This window comes from Typopeltis vanoorti, chromosome 3 (genome assembly GCF_054136105.1).
Source record: "Typopeltis vanoorti isolate ZY-2024b chromosome 3, IOZ_Tvanoo_1.0, whole genome shotgun sequence".
Lineage (NCBI taxonomy): Eukaryota > Metazoa > Arthropoda > Arachnida > Uropygi > Thelyphonidae > Typopeltis > Typopeltis vanoorti.
Window position 1 is genome coordinate 5,387,488 of NC_143551.1, and position 24,693 is coordinate 5,412,180.

Here is a 24,693-nt window from a genome sequence, read left to right on the forward strand (position 1 = left end):
TCTGTCTATTTTCATTGTCTTTGTCTTTCTATTGCTCATTTTCATACCAAATTTATCACAGCAGCTATTCAATTTAGTCAGGGAATCCTGCAGACTTATACTGGATTTATTTAGAAGTATAGCATCATCTGCATAAAGTAAAGAGTTGAGATTAACATCTCCAATTTTGATATTAGGTTTAATGTACATCCTTGTCTCAGACTTACTTTAACATCAAACCATCTTCCTGTCCATCCTCCCCTTTTAACTGCTGAAAGACAGGGTACACAGAATATTCATAGCTATATGACAGTTGGCCCATAACTGACATATGAGAGAAGAAACTGAGTTTGCTGTTAAATATGAGTCTCAAGCACTTGGCTTTAGGTGTAACTGGGATCAATTACTGTCCTAGACAGTTCTGGGTCAGAATGAAGACCATGACTGTGGCAAAATTGCACAAAAATGGTTTTTTGCTGTGAAAATCTGAACCCATTTGCAACCACCCATTTTGAGAGACGGTCTACAGCTTGCTTCAGCTGTCTTTTTATAATCCTCATATTACATAAATAACAGAAGATGAAGTCAGAGGACATTACTTACTGTTGAAAGAAGTTGTTCTGTTATCAAGTTGACTAGATTGCAATAAAGTGTACTGGTACTGTTAAAATAGTTAAAAATGAACCTTGTGGGAGTTCCTCCTCTTGGTTATATGTTTGAGAGAGATAGAGAGAGAGATGCCCACTCAGCCTTGGAAGATTCAGTTAGGAAGTTCTTGATAAAAAGAGGGAGATTCCCCTCTAAGACTAAAATTATATATGTCTTTCAGTATTCAAAATCTTCAAGCAGTGTCATGTGCTTTTTCCACCATATCAAAGAAAACTGATACTAGATGATTAAAATTTAGGAGGGCATCTCTAATGAATGACTCTAGCCAGACAAAATAATCAGTAGTAGAAGGGTATTTTCAGAAGTCAGATTATGTTCTGGAAAAAAAGGTGGTTGTTTCTCTGCAGAAATCATAAAATATGAGATTTAACCAATTTTTCTAGAATCTTGCAAAAGCAGCTGGTCAGCACAATCAGATGGTAGTTATTTGGGGATTTTGGATCGATCCTTTCCTGGCTTAGGGAAAGACAATAATAAGTATCTTTTGGAAATATACTTTCACAGAAATTTCTCTTGTAAAGGTGCAACAGCTGATCCATGGCCAAAGTTGACAGATGTTTTACCATCTCGTAATGAATGTTATCTGGTACAATAGCAGTCGGATGGTACTTAAAACAGCTTTCATTTCTTCTTTAGGGAACAGCATGCCATATTCTTTAGTGTCATTTAAAGAAAAGAAAATTTGTCAATTTTTTGCTTTGCATTTTTGGACAAGGAACTCAGGGAAAGGGGGAGGGCTGCTGCTGTTTTTGCAAAATTTTTCCTCAAATGTGTCGGCAACTGTTCAATCATTATGTTCTAGCATGGTGAGCTGGTGAGTGGTATATCTGCCTTTCATTTTTAGGATTTTTTCCCATACTTCCTTTGCTGTTGTTGGACATTGATATAGAAAGATCCTTTTGTTTATAGATCAGCATTCATTATTATAAAATTACAGAAACAACTACTGTGTTATAATAAAACTTCAGTTTAATATAAACCAAAATCCTTGGAGGAGGAAAATCCTTGGATTCTCTTTATCAGCATTTCTGGAGCAGTATATGTCTGGTTTCTTCAAAAGTATTTCCAACTTCTGAAAAATCTGTTTCAAGGAATAAGCTGGTAGCTAGAACGAGAAGAATTTTCTAAAGAAATCATGCTACAGAATAACTTTGCTCATTAGTCTTTGAAACCCTTCTATTTGAATGGTCGCACAAGATAAGGGGAGGCTTTTCCCGATTGGTTGCATTTGTTATGATGCATTAACAGGAATTTATCTGCTTCAGTCAGCCATATATCTGAAAAACACAGAATAAGTCAAATAACAAAGCAAAACCAAATATTCAGTGCATCCCTATTAATAACTACAATAAACTTCACTTATCTTTTTTTAAGGATTTCCTCTCTCAGTCTTCCAAGTCTAAACTTTCTTCTAATTTCTTACACTCTTCATATAGTGAGACAAAGAAACCACACAACTTTCCTCCTGCTGTGTTTTATTCCCCTTTCTATGATCAGATGAATACACAGCAAAATCCAATTACATTCTTTTTCACTTCCACACATGTTCAGAAATAGAGCAAAGCTACTTCCACTCCAATTCACCAGTGTAACTGTTTTTCCTCTGCTGTACTTGAAATGATGAGAAAGTTCTGTTTATGGTCTAGGAAAGTTACCTGATTAAAATTTCATAATGGAACTAGTATAATTTATAACATTCTCCAGTCCTGTTTTGACAATGAGATAAGTTTGCTTAACTACTTTCAATAATACAGCAGTGGATGAGTTTCTTGATATGAATAAGAAAACCTGTCAAAAGATGTGTAAAAGTGATCATGTGGTCTTGACTTGGGAGGTAGCAAAACATGAAGAAATTCCAGTTAAGAAATGGTACATGCAGAATACATGCAGAACTATAAGGCAGGTGATATACTTAGGAGGTGGCTTGAAGCAGTACCATGGCATAAAGTTCTGCAAGGGAAGGATGATCACAGTGCATGTGTGTGTGTGGGGGGGGGGGGTAGCTAAGGGTTATCTGGAGGAAGCAATATCACAGTATATACCCAAGGCCAGGAGGATAAACTGAATAAAACTTAGATGGATCAGTAGTATCGTTAAAAATGAGCTGGGAAAAAAAAAAAAAAAAAAAAACCATGGGGAGTATATAAGGAGAAAGGTGACCAGCTAACTCGTGGACAGTACAACAATCAGAGAAGAAAGGTGACCAGCATGGTAAAAAGGCAAAATCAGATTATGAGAAGAAATTAGCTAAACAGAGAAAAGTAAAACTCAAAGAGCCTTTTAACTATATCACAAGTAGGAGGAAGAATAACTATGGAAGGACAACTTTATTATGTGCAGATGGCAGAAAGGTAACAGAGGCAGACAAAATTTTTAAACTACTTGAATGATCATTTTGCAAGGGTATATCATCCAAGCGAAGATAATGTTATGACAGAGGGACTGACGTGAAAACCAGCAGTTGAATAACTGGAGGTACTTATTATATTGCAGAATCTGAATGCAAATATAGCTGGGATTGGATGAGATATCAACTCGCATTTCAAGAGAATATGCAGGAGAACTGGAGTGCCTTTGACTAGGGCAGTTTAATTTAAGTCATAGCTCTGGCAAAGTCTCAAGAGAGTAGAAGAAGTCAACATAATTACTTTGCATAAAGCAGATCTAAGTCTGTGTTAGGAAATTATAGATATATTGGTATCTCAGGAGTGGTGGCAAACGTACTGGAAAAGTTGGTGAAAAAGAGAATTCAGTATCAGGTGGATAAGAATATGATACTCTATGAGAGCAGCATTACTCTGTGAAAGGTATATCATGTAACCTATTAACTTTTTATAATAGGGTGACAGCTGAGTTAGATAAAGGGAATGGTTAAATGATGATACTGCTGAATTTTGCAAAAGAGTTTGACAGGATAATATGTGAAATTCTGTTGTGCAAATGCAACAAATGAGATAGATAGTATATGAAGGAGTAGACTCCAGGAGAAAGCAGGTGACTAGTGGTGTGTGCTGCAGAGCTCTATGCTTGGATCACTCCTGTTTAATTTAAAAATAATTTCAAGGGAGATATTCAGTTGTTTGCTGATGATGCAAAGTTTGGTAGGGTAATTGATAACTCCTTCATATACTATCTATCTCATTTGTGCAAATGCAACAAATGAGATAGATAGTATATGAAGGAGTAGACTCCAGGAGAAAGCAGGTGACTAGTGGTGTGTGCTGCAGAGCTCTATGCTTGGATCACTCCTGTTTAATTTAAAAATAATTTCAAGGGAGATATTCAGTTGTTTGCTGATGATGCAAAGTTTGGTAGGGTAATTGATAATCAAGGTGAATGTAGAGACTTGCAGGATGATATGAATAGGCTGAATAATACAGGCAAAACATAATGAATGCCAATTTAATGTGGAAAAGTGTCAAGTTTTGCATTTTGGTATACAAAGATTACAAGCTGTGTACCACACTGAATGAACTGTATTTCAGGAAACTGATGAAGCCTCGGATTTGTGGATAGTAGTAGTAGATAGAGAGTTGAAGTTTAGAAGGCATATTGCTAAAGTAGCCAGGGTAGCTCAGAGATTGGTTATTGATGAAAATGATAACAAACAGAGATAGGGCGTTATCATTTCTCTTTATAAAGCTATGATATGACCACATTTGGATTACTCTGCTCAAGTCTGGTCACCTGGGTTTCTTTGGGATGAGGAAGCAGTGGAAAGGATCTGTAGGGAAGAGACCAAGATGGTGAGTGTGTGTGGAATGCTCTCTAAAGATAGATTGAGGGTTTGTGGAATGCTCTCTAAAGATAGATTGAGGGTTTGTGGATTGCAAAAGTTAGCTGATATGCACTTGGCTAAAAGGAATAGAACAAGAGGTCATCTGTGAAAAATTGGTAAGAGTGTGGTTAGCAAGGGGCATGAGGACTAGATTTTTTTGCTTGGACAGTGGTGGATGAATGAATAGAATGATCAGTTGTAAGTGCTTTGTCTGTTAATGGTTTCAAGGAGAGAGATATGATAGATACTGTGTCGATAGTTTGGGTCTCCCACAATAAGTCTACCACAAAATCTTGATAAATACCACACAATTATTTCAAAATTTGACAAGTCCCACCAAATTATAGTTAGATAAATTTAAATAAATTTATTAAATAAAATAAAAATAAATTAAATAAATTTATTTTACATCTAAGCAAGACTTTAGTAGCTAAAAAATAAAAATCACATTTCAAAACATCTTTCCTGAGATGTACAAAGAAAATCAAACATTAACGTACAAGATTTATAAAATAATCTCTTATTATTTACCACAAACCTAACTTTAAACGAAATCCTTTTTTTTTTTTTATTTTAATTTGTTGGACTTATGATCTTTAACAACTATATGCATCCTGAAAGATAAAAATAATGGCCTAATTGGCAGGTTGTGTATAGTAGGGAGACATGTTCCAAGAAAAGAACATTAGGCAGGTGGTGGGCTACAAAACTATTCTTATGTTCCAACTATTTAATTTAGTTTTATATGATATTTCTTGTAGATTGACAAGGGTTATTCAGTTGTTTGCTGATGAAGCAAAGTTAGGAACAATTATAAGATGTAATACTGATATTTTCACTCCAGGGAGATTTAAACAGACTTTTATCCTGGATAAATGAGAGGATTGCAATTTTAATATTAAAAAGTGAAAAGCATTGTTGCTCATTCCAGTTCAAAATATAATGACATTAAGGATTTGGAGGAAGGGGATGGTTGAAGGTAACCTGAAGTTCACAGAGCAAGTTGAAAATGCTGCAAAATCATGGAAATATGACAAGGATCTGTGCTTAAGTTCATATATTTGGAAAAAGCATACAACAAGGTACCCAGAGAAAAGCTCTTGTGCCCACCATGATCTTTTACGTACCACGTTATCATACATGACTCACTTTTCATCTCCGTAATCATCCACTTCAAAAATGGGTTGTTTTCTTGGCGACGTAGCAGTGAATCACAAATGGATATGCAAGCAGTCATATTGGCCTCAGTCAATTCATGCAGCACCTAAACATTGAGTTTTGAAACATATCCCAGCTTGTGCAAATGGTTTTCAACGCTTGTATGGGATATGTTCAGTACTGCAGCAATCTCCTGCAATTGTTTGTGATGGATTTTTATTGACGATATCCTTCACAACACTCGAATCAACCTTGGTCGGGTGACCGGCGTGCAGTGCATCACTGATGTTGAAATCTCCAGAACGGAATTTGGCAAACCACTTTTGGCATACGCGTTCTGTTAAGGCACCATCTCCTCATATATGTTGCATATTTTTTTATGGGCCTCCGCAGCTCGTTTGCCTTTTTTGAAATAAAAAAGCAAAATATGCCGGTAATGTACATTATTTCCTTCCATTTCTAAAAATATGTTACACATATGCAACTGAAGAAGGCCAAACGAAAATTCACTGAAAGGTTATATGAAATGTCACCTTTCAACTGCACAATAGCGTTGCATGGTAGCGCAATAATAGCAACAGGCGAAGCAGCGTAAACTTGTACTAACACATAAACCGAACAAGTTTATTTGCCAACCCAATAAATAAATTTTTATGGAATAAGAGAGAAATCAGCCAAAGAACTAGTAGTATACAAGATAGTGTTCAAACAATTTTAAGTTATGGATCTGAAAACTGAAGTATCCTGAATTAGAACAAATTATACAAGCAGATAGAAGGAACATCTTTAAGATATTCCATTTCCCCTACTCTAGTTAATTATTTTATGGAATATTTTGAACAAGTTATTATTCTGAACTCTTTTTTCACCTAAACCATCAATTTGGTATAGATATGTTGATGATATCTTTGCTGTATGGAACTCCTCTTTGCCCAATCTTCCTCAACTCTCCAAAACACAAATATGTTCCTCTTTCTTATCCTGGAGTTTACAGAATCTCCTGTTCTTGTAGGTTATGTTATTAATTCTTGTGTTACTTATGTTACAAATTCATCATCAAGAACATCAAGAATATATTTCACTTAAAGAGCCCAATAAATCTGGTTTAGCAAGCCCACCTAATCCAAAACCACAAAGATGTTAAATATCCTACTTTGTCTGATGCCATCAGGAAATAACATGAATAAAGTTAAAACTAGAAAGCAAGTAATAAAAGTTAACATCTCTAGTGAAAAATATTTCAAAACATATGAACAATGGAAAGCATGCATTTGATATTACACTATGCGCTGCTGGTTCACTTATGGCCTTCATCTTAACCGATTTATGAAACACCATTCATGTGTTTCATAAATCAGTTACAATTTAATTTATTACAATTCATTTCATAAATAAATTGTAATTAATTATTTAAATTTAAAAACATTTTATTTATCTTTTTATATCTTGAATGAATTCAAGAATAAGTATGATAGCTGGCGTGTATGTAGCCTCCCTCGATGAGTCTCTGACTCTCTGGAGGTCTCTCTTAATAATAATAATAATATCTATTAATGTAGATGGAGTTATTCTCCTGCAGTTGATAGTGCATATAATATCATGCTCTTTCAATTTAATTGTTGTTCCCTCTCTTATGTGGTTCACTTCCTGTAATGTATTATTGAAAATGGCTATGAAACATAGTCGAAAATTCTACAAATAAACAATTTTACGTGACTTCCACTATTAATTAGTATTATGTCTACCACCTTACATCGAGATTTTTAAATCAAATGTGAGATTTATTGCACACTAAGTGAGAACCTTCGTGATGAGAACTGTTGACCAATGGAAGTTATCATGATAATAATTCTCTCTTAGTCAATCTCCCCATGGCTGAGGACTTGTGACCCAATATATTACTTTTCTCCATCTGTCTTTTGTCATTCTAAGTGTATCCTCCAACCTCAGCTCAATAAGAGCAGAAATTTAATCTAGGCATCTATCATGGGACCTGACTCATCTAGCTCCTGGGCATGAGGAATCTTTTAATGATTTTCCTCTTTCTTATTGAGATGTATCCAAAATATCTGAGGATTCTTCTCTCCACTATGCTGCAGATATTAATTTCAAGATTTCAGTTGATCTCTGATGATTAGGCTGTCTGTCCAAGGAACTGAAAGCATTCTTCTCCAGAACCACATTTCAAAATCATCTAAATTGCTTTGTTCAGTGTCCAAATCTCTGTCATAAAGAACCACACAGAAGACCAAGGATCTGACAAATCAGATCTAAATGATATAATTACGTAACCACAAGAAAGGAAAGATATTTATTTAACCAAATATTTCGGTCTGGAAATAGCAGACCATCTTCAGTGGTATTACAAGAACAGTTTAAAAAATACAAGCTAGAATACTAACAATAGATCATTAAAATTAGAACACGCCGCATGATGTTATATCACTAAGTATGAAACGGAATATTTTGAAGTAGAAACATGATTGAATTTGCTATTAAAAAAAAAAAAAAAAAAAAAAAAATTAATTAATGAGTAATCTTGATTAGACTTTCCCAGATTTTTTATATAGATATACAGTCATTACGATTCAGGTTGGGGCGATGGAGCAAGGCCTCCAAGCTTTCCTTGAATAAACATTCAAACCTATAATGGAATCTTTGTAAGAGGCGAGTCCTGGACCAAAGGATGCTGTGGTCAGTTTCAATCCCGTGTTGAGCCAATCCAGACTTTTCAGGTTTGTTGTGAAGAATGGATGATTAATGTTCTTGGATTCTTTTTCAAGAGAATGTCCAGTCTGTCCAAAATAAGAGAGATCACAGTTGCACGGAATTTGATAAACTCCAGGAAGAGATAAAGTTGAGCGTTTGTCTCTTTAGAAGAAGGAAAATGAGACGACAATTTGTTAATAGGTGAATACGTAGTTGTTAAATCATATTTCTTTAAAATTCTTGCGATAGGTTCTGAAATACCGGAGATATAAGGAATAGGCATTCAACATATTGAAACTTTGTTGTTTTGTGGAGGATTATAAGAATTGAGAAGACGTTGAGTACTTTTTTTCAGAAAAGCCATCGAGTTTCATGTGTTGTTGGATAATAGAAAGTTCTTTCTGCAGATAATCAAAAGTAGAACAATTAGTTTTGGCTCTTCTGATGAGGCATTTTATAATTCCTGTTTTTTGACATGGATGATGGGCTGATTCTTTAAGAATATAACGACCTGTGAATGTTGGTTTCCTGTATACTGTAGTTGTAAGAATATTTGAAGGTGACCGGATGAGAACGTCTAAAAAAGTTAACTGGTTGTTTTTTTTCTAATTCCATAGTAAGCTTTATGCGATGATGCAAGGAATTAATACTGTTTAAAAAAGAAGGTAAAGCGTTTTTGCTGTGGGGCCAAATAGTAAAGATGTCATCTATATATCTTACCCAAAAAGATGGTTGAGGGAAAATAGATGCGAAGAGGACTTTTTCTAAATGTTCTAAATAAAAGTTGGCTAAAGCTGGAGAAAGAGGACTTCCCATGGCCGTTCCTTCTACTTGGCTATAAAATTTGTTTTGACATACGAAATATCCAGAATGTATTACGAAATCGAATAGTTTTATAATATCTTGAGGAAAGATGTCAGCAAGTAATTTTAAAGTTTCCTTGAGAGGTACATTGGTGTATAAAGATTCTATATCAAAGCTAACCATAAGATCTGTAGGTTGTAATGAGATATTTTTTAATTTTTCTAGAAATCTGAGCAGTTTTTTAAAAAAGAATTAGAGTTGCCAATGTAAGATTTCAATAATTTAGCTAAATATTTGGCTATACGATAAGTAGGAAAATCAATACAATCTACTATTGGACGAAGAGGATAGTCAATCTTATGGATTTTTGGAAGGCCATAAAATCTAAGCGGTCTTGCAAAATGAGTTTTAAGTCTTTCAATTGTGTCTTTATCCAAGCTGATGACTTCATCTAAGAGAGAAGTTAATTTCTTTAGTTGTCTGTTGGTTGGATTATAATCAATTTCTTGATATGTGGAGCGATCTCGAAGCAAAAGAAAAAGTTTTCTTCTGTAATTTGCTGAGTCCATAACTACTATTGCTTTTCGCTTGTCAGCTTTCGTGATAAATGAGGTGATTATTTTTTTTCTCAAGGACTGTAAAGATTTCATTTCAGAAGGAGATATGTTGGAAGGAGGAAGTTTGGCCTTAAGTAGAGACGAAGCGACTTCTAGGCGACGAGCATTAGCTTTATCACTGGTTAGATGATTAAGATTCCTTTCAATGTTAACCAGGAAATCTAGATATGGTATTTGTTTGGAACAATAGAAAAATCATGTCCTTTTGACAGGATGAGGGTTTTGCTTTTAGTCAAAGGACGTCTGGATATATTTACAATCCAATTATCTGGAGTTATGAAAGGCTTGGATTGTCTAGACAAAAGAGCTTCATATTTATGGTTAAGATGTTGACTTAGCAGTTATTATAGTTATTATAAGCACGTTGAGTAGAATAACTCCAGATAATTGGATTGTAAATATATCCGGACGTCCTTTGACTAAAAGCATTCTAATTTTAACGATCTATTGTTAGTATTCTAGCTTGTATTTTTTAAACTGTTCTTTTAATACCACTGAAGATGGTCTGCTATTTCCAGACCGAAATATTTGGTTAAATAAATATCTTTCTTGTGGTTACGTGATTATATCATTCAGTCTTATGTCAAAAGTATCCTTGAAACAACAAATCAGATCTAGGAGTTCATAGATATTTTTCTAATCTTCTAGATCAGTGTTTCTCAAACTTCAGATATCTATGTACCCCTTCTTAAATTTTCATTATTACCAAGTACCCCTAATTAATTAATTAAAAAAATAAATTCATTAAAAAATTAATTTAAAATATTAATTAAAATTAAATATCAATGTATTTGAATTTATATGTTCACGTAAACAAAAAATATGATATATTTTTAAATTTTGGTTCTCTAGAGATGTCAGACAATACACTCTTATCAATTTCATTTGATCCAGATGCAATATCAACGTTTTCTTGTTGCTTACAGCTACTTATATTTGCTATATTGCTCTCTTTTGGGGGTTTTATAAATCCAATTTTTAACCAATGATCCATACGTAAGAATTTGAAAGCTAAAAAAAAGTACTGCATTTACCCGAATATAACTCTAACTTTTTTCCCAAAATTAAAGCTAAAAAATCATGTTGCGAGGCACGTGCGAGAATTTTCTGAAACTAAAGTTTTCAGGAAAAAACTGAAAATGGTGCAACTTACCAAGAAGCTATAACTCGCTATCACTACTTTTGGTATCGAGAACAGTTTCTTTGTGTGCATCATCAAAGTCATCTACCCAAATAGCATCATCTTCTTTCCCATTATTTCAAGCAAAAATTACCAAGCAAAAACTACGTATCTCAAGTCATTTACAAGACTTGAGATACGTAGAGCAGCAAAGAACTGCATATGATTGGTGTGGTATTAACAAAAGATTGCACGAACCAAAGACAAATTAGCATTTCAACAGTTGAGTTGAAATGCTAATTCCCTTCAACCGAATTCCATAATATCTGAAACACATTCACTATATATTTCTTAGTTTTAACACATTAATGATGGGAGTGGTGTCAAGCAAAACATATGTTCCATCGGCAACATATGGTTTTGCTTGGTCTATACAGCAGTTTCTGTTGGAGAGGGGATGTGATTCATTAGTTAGTGCCATTTTATCCCGGTTGTCTCTAATTGCACTGGTTGTTGAAAAATATAATGACTTCTTTAATTATGCATAGTCGAAAATTGCCACGTACCCCCTAACGACATTTCGCGTACCCCGGGGTACGCATACCACACTTTGAGAAACACTGTTCTAGATCATGGTGAGCAGAGTCATTGCAGATTGCCTTGTTCAGTGTCCAACACTCTCACCCATAAAGAGCCACACAGAAGACCAAGGATTTGACATGTCTAATTTTGTGTCCATAGACATATTTCTATTCTTCCAGATCTTGGTGCACTGAGTCATTGAAGATCTTCCCATTGTAATCTTTCTTCTAACTTCCTCCAAAAGACTTGCATTTGTGGAGAGAAATGACACCAGATACTATCTATCTGGGGTCATTTCTACCTATGTTAGTAAGCTCTGAAGCATTTTCAGTATGATTCCTATCTAAGATCATCAGTTTTGTTTTACTGACATTAACCTTCAGTCTTAAGCTTAAACCTAAAAGTCTTAAATTTAATCATGTAGTGCTGTCATAATAACCTGAACATCCCTTTGAGGTAGTGAGGTACATATGAGGAAACCGATTATGATGATAATCTTCAGTTCATAAGTCAACCAGTGCCATTCTATTCTGCCAAAGAGTTCATTCGTGTCCTTTTCATTTTGTGTCATTAGTATTGTCATCAGCATGTCTTAAGTTAATGATTCTTGAGACGCTTATCAATATGACTCTATTCCAGTTATCCAGATATCTCTTGATGATTTCCTGACCACATAGATCGAAGAACCCAGGAGACAGTATACTTGCCTTACTCCTTTTTGTAACCTTTTGGTATTCTTCTGAAGGTTCTATTTCATTCATCATAGATGCCAATGGTATCGTCACCAATATCTCTTGATGATTTCCTTACCACAGTGATTGAAGAGCCCAGGAGACAGTACACCTTGCCTTACTCCTTTTTTTTAACCAAACAATATACTTGTTTGGTATTCTTCTGAAGGCTCTATTTCATTCATCATAGATGTCAATGGCATCCTCATCGATTTCAGTGGTAGGAGAATAAACCTGAAAAAATGTGACAGATAGGTTTTGCATTAATCCTTAAAGTAACAATTCTATCAATGATCAAGTTGACACCAAGTACAGCTTTTGTTGCTTTGCTATCAATACCATCACAACATCACAAATACAGATAGTATTGTTCATCTTGGTCACAAAATGTCCTGATGCTCTATAGTGGGTTTCAGAATGATCTAAAATATGTAATCTTTGAAGGATCATTTCTTCCTGGGATATATCAAATTTGCTGTCTGCAGGAGACTACGCAAGTTTCTATTCTTAATATTTTCTTAAGAGAGATTAATTTGGTTCTCAACAGATTTGGAAATGGAATGAGAAACAGATCAATTTGTCATAAATTTTCATTAGTGGGTGTGATTCAGGATGCACGTTCCTTTTTCCCTCTATAGGCTCATGGCTGCCTAACTATAGAGGGAAAGACATGATAATAATTAAATTATTAATATCCATATCTTCAAGATCTGAAGAGGTCCATTACTACTAGAATTCTAGTCCTCAATCATCACAATTTCCAAGATTAGGCAACCTAGCCTAGCACACAAACAAACATGTATTTTAATGAATACATATATTATCATGTATCACTAATTTTAAGTGGTATACAGTGAAGAGACGGCACAGAAGTGCCAGCATCTCATTGGCCTTAATGCAACATATTTATTGTCTGAAACCAAGTAGGTTCTATGGTCAGTTTTCTTGAGTTTATGGAATGAAAAACTGGAGTTTCAGGGAGAAAAAAAAACACACTTACCTGTGTCAGAGTTAAATTAACTTGAGAACTGGTCAAAGAAAGGCTTAGAAAAAGCTTCTCTAATGAGCAACTAGAATTAAACCTAATGTCTCTCTTCGGGCAGCCTAGAGCTGTAGAAGTAAATATCTCCTCCACTGAGTTACACAGGCATTTTATGTATATGCAACTTTAAATAAAACAGAGAGGGAGAATTCAGCAAAAGTTAATTTAAATCTTTCAAATTCAGATCATCAAATCTCTATAGATATTACCAAGAATGTCTTCATGAGATACTGAAATATTTTAATGTTTTTTTTTTTGGGGGGGGGGGGAAGACTGATATAAATTATTATTATTACAGGCAACTCCAGGGAGTCCCCAAATCATGTTCATCACAACTATTTGACATCACACAGTATCTATTGTGCCTTGCCTTAAACTCATTCACTGTCACAGCACCCACTACAGGCTCTGGCAGCTTATTCCACTCATTCAGCACTCTAAAAGTAAAGAACCCAGCTCTAACACCCTTACTAACCAAACTCTTACCCAGCTTCCATGGATATCCCCTAGTCCTCTCACCATCAGCCCTGTTCTCAAAAATATCTTCTGAATTAATCTTATAGAAACCCTTCAGTAATTTGAATGTCTCAATCATATCTCCCCTCCTGTGCCTATCAACTAATTTCTGCAACCCACAAATCCTCAACCTGTTCTCATAAGGTTCATTCCACAGACCTGCTATCATCTTGATCACTCGCCTCTGGATCCTCTTAACCTCCTCCCCCATCAAGAAGAAACCTAGGTGACCAAATCTGGGTACAGTAGTCGAGATGGGGTCTTATCAATGCTCGATACAGAGGAACAATAACATGCTTGTCTCTGCTCGTCAAAGTATTCTTCAGCAACCAAGTGATTTGATGAGCTGATTTGGCCACTTTTGCAATGTGCCCCCTAAACTTCAACTCCTTATCCACCAACACTCCTAAACCTCTCGCCTCATCAATTTCCTGGAGTACAGTTCCACCAATGCAGTAAACTGCTGCTAATCTTTTCACCCCAAAATGTATAACCTTACATTTTGCAACATAAAATTGACATCCACTCTGGTTTAGCCCAGACCTCCAATCTATCCAAATCGTCCTGCAAGATTTTGACATCTTCTGCATTCACTATTTCCCTACCCAACTTTGCATCAACAGCAAACAAATGAACACTTCCTCTCAGATCCTTTCCTATATCATTAATGAACAAATTAAACAGCAGTGGTCCAAGAACAGATCCTTGTGGCACACCACTAATCACAGGCCATCTTTTGAACTCAACTCCTGAATAAACCACTCTCTGATATCTCTCCGTCAACCACCCTCCTATCCATCTCACCAATCCTATATCCATCCCCATATGCTGCATTTTACTTATTAGAATTCCATGTGGTATCCTGTCAAAGGCCTTAGCAAGGTCCAGAAGAATCACAGTAAACCCATTACCCTTATCCAGTTCAGCTACCATTGTGTTATAATACGTGAGCAAGTTACTGAGGCATGACCTACCCTTCACAAAACCATGCTGTCCCCGATACAGTATCCCATTTTCATCTATCCAATCTTGTATTTTCCTCTTGACTATTTTCTCCAACACCTTGATAACGATTCCTGTTACGCTGATTGGCCGGTAATTTTCAACAGCAGCCTTGGAACCACCTTTATGCAGCAGAACTATTTTCCCCTCTTTCCACCCCTTTGGGACTGACCGAGACCTGAGGCTCAAATTAAACAAAATAGTCAAGGGCACTGACAATTCTTTAGCCGCTTCACGTACAACACAAAATGGTGCTGGTATACCATCCAATCCCACTTTGTATTGATTCGGTTATAAATGTGACTTTTTTTTTTATGATTCTCATATTTTATATGTTAACTTATCAATCATTTTACCTCACTTACCACATTGTGACTGAATTTTTCACAGAAGGGTTACAGGCAAATACCCAATCATCTTTAGCCTGAAATCAGAACAGAATTATACTGCTGATACAAAAACAATGAATAAGTACAACAAATTCAGTTTATTGCTATTTCATAACTTTTTTTTTTATTCAAATATTAAAAAATAAAATAAACATTTATTAAAGAAATGACAGCATCATGTAATCTTAATATTTGAAAAGATATATTATAGAGATCAGGTAAAAGTAAAAGTTATTCAGGGCCTCCATGGAGTCATAAGATTCATCATGTGAGGCCTATCTTAAACAATACAAAGTGCACAACAATATTAAAAAACACAAGGCCTATCCCATACCATTCTTAAAACTAATTCCCTGTTAATGCTCTCACCAAACTATCAGGCAATTCATTCCACAGTACATCCATGCTCCATGAAATGAAAAACATTCCTCATCCTATTTCTCAATACCCCCCCGCCATTTGTAACTTCCGGGGATGACCCCTTGTCCTTGCTCCTTAATCTTGATCTCCCATATGAAAGAACTCCCTATATCAGTATTTTAAATCTCTCGATCATAACACCTCTCCTCCTCCTCTCTACAAAAATCTGCAGTTTGTGCCCTCAAGTATCCTCGTAACTAACATCATGCAGTCCCGATATAATTTTTGTTATGGGCCTTTGTAGCCTTTATAAGGTTAATTTATTCGCTTCAAATCCTGGTGACCAAATCTGAGCACAATAATCAAGATGTGGTCTGATCCGGGCTTTATACAGGGTGTCCCAAAATTCACGCAAGATTTAAATTTAGCGCCATTTGTGCAGTAAAGTGTTGCCAACGAGAAAAAAAAGACAGCATGACAGCTGATAGTTCAGGATTATTAAAAATGACCACACATAGCGAAGAGAGTTCGTTGAATGGATTATGGAACAACAACAAGTGGATGCTTATTTTTCGAACAAAATCATCTTCAGCGATGAGGTTCATTTTCATCTTGATGGCTTCGTTAATCGACAAAATTGTCACATTTGGGGTTCAGAAAATCCATGGGTGATTGTTGAGAAACAAATGCATCCACAACGTGTCACTGTTTGGTGCGGATTTTGGGCTGGAGGCATCATCGGTCCATTCTTCTTCGAAAATGCGGCTGGTAAGGCAATAACAGTTAATGGTGCTCGCTATCGTGACATGATAATCCAGTTTTTTGTGCCTAAATTGCAAGATATGGATGTGGACGACATGTGGTTTCAACATGATGGTGCCACATGCCATACAGCCCGAGAAACAATTCAATTACTGCATGAGTCATTTCCTGGTCGTGTAATTTCCTGTTTTGGTGATCAGAATTGGCTGCCCAGATCATGTGACTTAATGCTGTTGGACTTTTTTTCTTTGGGCTTTTTTAAAGTCTAAGGTTTATGCCAACAAGCCCATGACCACCCACGCCTTGAAGGAGGAAATTGAGCGCTGTATCAACGAAATTCAGCCACACTTATGCAAAACGGTCATGGAAAATTTCGACAAAAGAGTGCGTATGTGCCAGCAAAGCCGTGGAGGCCATTTACCCGATATGCTATTCCATGCATAACCTTATACTGTATACTTTATGAATCAATAAGAAATTACAATTTTTAATTAAAAACCTGTGTTTTCTATCAAAATTACTTCTTGCGTGAATTTTGGGACACCCTGTACAATGGAATCACCACTCTTCTGTCTCTGCTGGTCAGCACCCATCTCAGTATTGCAGCAATCCTCTGGGTCATCTTAACCACCTTGTGATATGTCCCCTAAATATCAAATTTTCATCAGTCATCACAGCAAGGTCCCTTGTCTCTTCCACTTCCTCTAGTACAGTTCCTCCAAAAGTATGCAGTCTCCCATTAGTGGGTCCCAAACTTAAGACCTTACACATTTAGTTGCATTAGATTGACAAGCTCATTCATTTGCATCTGGTCAGCTTATTGAAATCCTACTGAAGGGCTACCACATGAGCACTATTACTAATAACACTGATTATTTATTCAGATTTTTTTAGCTCTGATAATGCTACCATAAGTCTAAACAGATGGAAAGAAGACCATTATAGGTTTCATTCTAGCCACCAACTATAGGAACTTTTGAGTCTTTTTTTCAGCTGATTCACAAGTTATTCGATCTTTGGCACAAGCAAAAAAAAGTTTTTTTTCCCCACTCCTGATATATACTCCTTGGGGGAGGGGAGGGTTTACAGGATAATTACGATAGTACTACAAAAAAAACTACACCACTACTAACTTCTGATCAACAATTGTCCTCAAATTAATCTTATCAGGCAAGATTCCAATAATATCAGATCAGATCAGATCTGTCTGTTATGGCACTTTTTACTGTATCACTTCATCTACATCTTGGTCTTCCTATGGGACTTTTTCCTGCCAACCTGACAAAGAACACTTGTTTTGCTAATCGTCCCTTTCTCATTCTGATTAAGTGACCATACCAATCTGAGATTAGTTCTACTAATACATTCCTGAATGCTAATAATGATAAGTTCTTTAATAATATCATTTTTAATGTGATACTGCCATTGATGCCATCTGTATGCATCACTAATCTTTCTCAGAACTCTCATATCAGAGGTCTCCCGTCTTTAACTAAGTATTTTATTTCTAACCCAGCTCTCAGATCGATAAGGTAAAACTGGTTTGAACTGTCTTGCAAATAAATAGTTTAGTGTATTGATTAACGTTTTCTTATTCCATATAAATTTACTCAGCTGGCATTCTGTAATATCAGCTTTAATGGTAGTGTTGTCGATTTCCATATTTAATTTACTATCTTCACTACAAACTGTGCCTAAATAGCTGAAATGTTTCACTCTTTCTATAGGTTCACCATTCGGTATACAGTTAATGTTTTAAAAGAGTCTGCCTCTTTTCACTCTCTTTGTCTTTTTATTGCTGATTTTCATATCACATTTATTATTACGGGTATCTCCATGGAGTCAGTAGACTCATCGCGGGAGACCCAAACTAGCAAAACAATATCTGTCATATCTCTTCTTGAATTCATTTACAGATGAAGAGCTCACAACAAAGTCAGGCAATGAATTCCACTCATTCACCACCCTCCAGGCAAAAAACCTTGTTCTGACACCTTTGTTAACCACACTCTTCTTTAATTTCCAGAGATGACCTCTTGTTCTTCCATCACTATCACACAGCTGAAACATTTCCCCTGCATCAATCCTATAAAAACCTTTTAGTAATTTGAATGTTTCTATCATATCCCCTCTTCTTCACCTATCAACCAACCTCTGCAATCCACAAGCTCTCAATCTATCAATGTAGGGAGCATTTTTTATATCACTCACCAACTTGGTCACTCTTCTCTGAACCCTCTCCACAGCCTCCTCATCTCCAAGGAATCCAGGTGACCAGACCTGAGCACAGTAATCCAAATGTGGAAGTATCAATGCTTTATAAAGGGGAATAATAACCTCCTTATCTCTGGATGTCAGTGTGTTCCTCAACAACCATGTAATCCTATGTGCAATTTTGGATACCTTAGCAATGTGTCCTCTGAACTTCATCTCCCTATCTACCAATACCCCTAAGTCCCTAGCCTCATCAATCTCTTGGAGTACCTTTCCATCGATGTAGTACACAGCTGGTAATCTTTTAATCCCAAAATGCATGACTTTACACTTTTCCACATTGAACTGACATCCATTTTCTTTTGCCCATTTTACCAGCTTATTTAAATCCTCCTGCAAACTTTCAACATCAGCTTGATTTTTTATTGCACTACACAACTTTGCATCATCAGCAAACAACTGAATATCTCCCTTTAAGCCGTTTCCTATATCATTTATATACAAATTAAACAACATTGGCCCAAGCACAGAGCCCTGAGACACACCACTGGTCACCTGCCTCATTCTGGACTCGGCTCCTCCATACACCACCTTATGGTATCTCTCCCTGAGCCATTCTCCTATCCATATCACCAATTTAGTATCCATTCCCATCTGCTCCAATTTGCGTAACAGTGTTCTATGGGGTATCCTGTCAAAAGCCTTAGCAAAATCCAGAAGTACCACTGTGTAGCCAGTTCCTTTGTCCAACTCTGATGTTATTCTATTATGAATAGTTAATAGATTGCTAAGGCAGGATCTACCTTTAACAAAACCATGTTGGCCTCTATAGAGTATCATATCCTGATCCACCCATTCTTGAATTTTGTCTTTAACCAACTTTTCCAATACTTTTACCACTACTCCTGAGATGGTGATTGGTCTGTAATTCAATACCGCAGTTTTAGAGCCTCCCTTATGCAAAGGAACCACTTTGCCTAACTTCCACTCCCTAGGGACCATACCAGAGTTCAAACTTAAATTAAATATCCAGGTAAGAGGGGTTGACAATTCATTTGCACATTCACGCAACACCCGAGCTGATATTCCATCTAAGCCTACCGCAGTGTTTGCATTTAAGTTTTGCAATATATTTAATACTTCTGATTCTTTAGCTTCAATTCTCACATTAGGTATTGCTATAGGTATAGAGATATCCTCACTTGGGTGATAGACTTTTGAGAAGTGATCACTCAGTAACTCGACTATTACATCTGATTTTGTCACCTCAATACCATCAGCACCCACTAAGGTTATCCTTCCGAAGTCATTCTTCCTCTTACTTGCCACATAGCGGAAGAATTCTTTGGGATTACCTTTGATCTCTTTGGCTAAGGTCTTCTCATAATCTGATTTAGCTTTTCTTACTATGCTGGTAACCTTCCTAGCTTGAGCCTTGTACTGCTCATGGGTGTTCTGATCGCCCTTTTCCTTGTAAATTCTCCATAACATTTTCTTTTTTTGCAGTTTCAAGCTTGATACTACTGCTCATCCATCTAATGCCTGCCTTGTTTGACCTCCTGACCATGGGGACACAATCTGATATTGCTTTCCTCAGATACCCGCTGATTTTATCCCAAGCACTGCTAACATCTTTCCCTTGCAATATGTTCTGCCATGGGATGGCTGCAAGCTCACTCCGAAGCTTGTTATAATTGCCTAACCTGTAGTTCCGTACATACCCCTTCTTAATAGAAAAATCCACAGATTTTGCAACCTCCCAAGTCAATACCACATGATTGCTTTCACCAACTGGAGGTAACGAGGACACCTTACTTATGCATATAACCTCTGAACCAATAACCAGGTCCAACACTCTCACACCACGTGTCCCTTCAGTTACGTGCTGTTTCAAGTAATTATCTCGTAGAAGATGTATGAACTCCATTTCCTTTTTGCTACGTGATATTTCCTCCTTCCAATTGATATCACCATAATTAAAATCCCCCATAATAATCACTAAGCCTTCACTCATTGCACTAAGTTGCTGATGCATGAATTCAATATCTCCCCCCGTACTCCCTGGCCTATAGCAGCATCCAACTGTATATTTGGTTGCGTTGGTCACTATTTTGCACCGGACTGCCTCAAATGAACTCTCATTTACATGTCTATCATCATGATATACTACTTTCTTTGGCTGCAACACATCAGCTATCATCAACAGTACTCCTCCTCCTGTTCTATCTTCTCTATCCTCCCTGAAAATACTGTACCCATCACATTCAATTCCAGTGACCACATCTTCTGCTGACAGCCAAGTTTCACTAATGCCTACAACTTTTGGTGAAATTTCACTGACTAATGCCAAAAATTCTTCTCTTTTATTTCGAATGCTTCTAGCATTGGTATACAAAAATTGCAGATTCCCTCTAGATCTTGTACCGGCTTTAGAACTGATATATAAGTCACTAACTACCGTAGCCTATGCCGATTTTTATCCCCTCTCTTCTGCAATTTATTCTGCCTATAAGGATCAAGAAATACACAATCAGTGCTAAAGTTTCTCTCTCTTACACTCAGCCTTTTCAATATTAGTTTCCCTGCCCAATAACTTCAACCTGTTCAGAAAACAATAACTTCTTCAATCGCTTATGTCCTTCCATGTTAAGATGATCTCTAGCATACAACTGCCTTTTCCCTTCAAACACACTCCAAACATCAACAAACTCCAGACCTCTTTTTCTGCACATTCTTAAAATTTCCTCTAGTCGCCGACTAGACTCGAAACCAAGACTTCCTTCGTGCGGCCTAGCGTGGTGGTGTGCAAACGCCACATCCACTGAGCTACACAGGCTCTATAACCACAACAGTTATTCACAATTTAGTCAAGGAATTTTGCAGCCTCATAACGAATTCATTCAGAAGTATAACATCATCAGAAGATTAACATCACCAATTTTGATATCAGATTTAATATCACTTTGCTTATAACATGATCCATATAGATAATTAGTAACAGTGGAGATAATGTGCACCCTTGTCACATACATGATTTTACCTCTTCCTATATCTCCTTCAATTCTAACTGCTGACTCACAGCTTAGAGAGAGACTATGTATTGCTAGATATAATGTCCCATTTATACCATATAACTGTAGAGTTTTGAAGAACTTTCCTCTTGGCACCATGTCATATGCCTTTTCCAGATCAACAAAACTTAAATCAACAAGTTGTGTATGGGGGAGCGATATCCAGGAAAAGGAGTCACTAGTGGTGTGCCTCAGGGGTCTGTTTTAGGGCACAGGTTGTGCCTAGATTCGGTCACCTGGTTTTGTTTTCAGAAGGACGAAGAGATATTGGAAAAAGTCTAGAGGCAACTGACCAAGTAGTTTCTAACCTCTGAAATGTCGAATATGAGGAAAGATTGAGAAGATGCAATTTGCAGAGTCTGGTGGACAGGAAGAAGAGGGGAGATATGATAGAGGCCTACAAGTTAGTAAGGGGTTGTTATAGGATCAATGTTAGAGAGGTTCTACAGAAAATAGTGGGAGATCAGGGGAGAACCAGAGGTCATCCCTGGAAACTGTATAAAGAGGGTGTGAGTAGGGGAGCGAGAAGCAGTTATTTTCATGCAGAGTTGTGAATGATTGGAATGCCTTGTCTGGGAGTGTTTGAAGCACAGTATGATGAGCTGTGTGTATTATAAACTGACTTCCCAGATGAGTCTTTGACTCCATGGGGTCTTGGGTAATAATAATAATAATTCTAGATTTCTGAACTATTTGTCTTAAGGTGAAAATATGATCCTGACAATCTCTATTTGGCCTGAATTCAGTCTGTTCTACACCAAGATTCTCTTCCACAATTTTTCTTAACCATTTCTCAAGTATACATGCATAAATCTTACTGGGAACACTCAATAGGGAAATATCTCTAATTCTCACATTCAGTTTTATTATTGTTTTTATAGATAGGCACTATGAGAGTTCTGCTATAATCATTTTGAATTTGACTCTCTTACTAGGCCTTCTGAATTATGCAATGCAGCCATTGATTTAATTCATATTTGATCATTTCTGGCCAAATTCATCTACTCCAGCTACCTATCCACACTAGATTTTTGATGACTTTTTCTACTTCAGGTATGGACATGTATTCCTAACTGTATTCTTGTTTGGAGTTTCTACTATCATGCTGACTCTCATTTAGACTTACAAAATAATTACTCCAGACATCTAGAATATCTTTATCATCTTTGATTACTTTTACTGTACTTTTTCCTTCATTTCTAAGCTTTTTCAATGGCCTCCAGAATATTTTGCCACCTCAGGAAGGTGGCAATAAATATCAGGAAATATTTATTTTCCATGTTCTTAGCAAAGTTGCCCATGACTTATCTAATTTTACATAGTGTTTCAATTTCTTACATTTTTCTCTTTATTTTCTAAGAGCACAAGCTGACTTATTGCCAGGAACATTCAATATGCTTTCTTCTTTTCCTTCACTGCCTCTTCCTGAGTCAACACCATAGAGTTCTGATTTTTTCTATCCTTGTAGATAACTTTACCACATGCCTCTCTGGCTGAAATTAATGTTTTCTTCAAGATTTGCCACTGAATATCTAAGGTTTGGTTCCTATTTTCAAATCCTTTCATTTTTTTTCTTCAATGATGTTTGTGTATTTGCGTCCACCTCTGAAGGCTGCTCAACCTTGATTCATTTTAAAACCTTATTACACACTCTTCTTTTCAATATGAAATTCAATTTTATCTTGGTCAAAACTAAACAGTGATCAGTTCCTATTTCAAATCCCATGTCTTGGGTCCTGAACCAGTGGAAAAATATGGCTATCAACTATGAAGTAATCAATGAGACTTTTCTTATTTCTTACATCTTCTCTTCATGTGAATTTTTGAACATTTTTATGTTGGAACATGGTGTTAGTAATAACTGTCCCATGTCCTGAACAGAAATCCATGTGACATTTACCATTATTGTTAACTTTGCTCTTTTCTCCAAATTTTCCAAAAACATTTCTGTATGTTCTGGTAAAGGTGGTTATGAATAAAGAAGTGAGCGGCACAAGTAGAGAGTTTGAGAGAACAGGTCAAAAAAGGGAAGGGATAATCTGGGATCAAGAGAAAACAGTTGGATTTGAAGAAAGTTGTTCTAAGATGAATAAGAAGAAAAAGAAATAGCTTGAATTAAGCATGCAGAAGTCAAATCAAATAAGTGGTATTAGTAGAACTAGCTACAGATCCAGGAATAAGCTGCTGTATTTGTATACAAATGCCAGAAGTGTAAAAAACCAGGCAAATGAAATGGTTGCATTAATTGAGTCTGTTCACCCAAAAATTATTGGAATAAGTGAGACATGGTTGGATGAGGATGACATCCTGACAGGAATAGAGATGGAAGGAGATGATGTGCTTCATGGGAATAGAAAGGGTAAAAAGGGAAGGGAAGTGCTATTGTGATAGAGAAAGAGTTATGTCCACACAATGTAGAGATGCAAGAAGGAAATAGTGTCAATGGTTTTGAGACAGTATGGTGTGAGATAAAGGTGAATAAAATGAAATACTTAGTTGGATGACATTATAGACCTGGTAATGTGGATAGTGACCATGAAATGTATAATCAAATTAGCCAAGCAAATAAGAAAAAAGTGATCGTTATGGCCAATTTTAATTATGGCAATACTAGGGTACTGCCATACTCCAATAGAGTATGCAGCAATAGAGCTGCATACTCTATTGGAGGAGATATACTGGAAGACGTAGGGGAGACAAGAGATCTGGGGTTGATGATTGATAGATCGACCAACCTTTGCAGGCAAAGGTTGGTCGATTGGTAGAGCCTCTGCTACTAATGGCTCAGTTAAGTAAGTTTGAGCGCGGTTAGTAGTTGGAAGGGGGCCAATCGTTCGATGCTGTCAGCACACTCTCCCTCGATGAGTCTTTGGACTCCCTGGAGGTGTCAAAATAATAATAATAATAATAATGAGAAGGACGTTGACCTGCAGAGATAAAAGAGTTATCATTCTGTTGTATCAGACTCTGATCACATCATACTTAGACTATTGTTCTCAGATTTGGTCCCCAGGATTTGAAGGGGATAAATTAACTGTGGAAAGGGTACAAAGGCAGATAACAAAGACAGTTTCAGGACTGCCCAATGTTAGTTATGAGGATCAGCTGAGGGAATGTGAACTGCAGAGTTTGGTGGAGAGAAGGAAAGGTGATATGATTGAGACTTTTAAACTGTTGAGAGGTGATTACA

The 24,693-nt window shown here is 36.4% G+C and overlaps 1 protein-coding gene across 1 annotated transcript in view; it reads right to left on the reverse strand.

Annotated features, from left to right (window-relative positions):
- LOC150107877 (GPI inositol-deacylase-like) overlaps positions 1-24,693 on the reverse strand; it is a 301,804-nt gene that overhangs the window by 237,135 nt on the left and 39,976 nt on the right. The window contains exon 3 of the mRNA XM_090415403.1: positions 15,073-15,131. Within this exon, the coding sequence (XP_090271529.1) occupies positions 15,073-15,131 (59 nt within the window). The remainder of the gene's footprint in view (positions 1-15,072; positions 15,132-24,693) is intronic.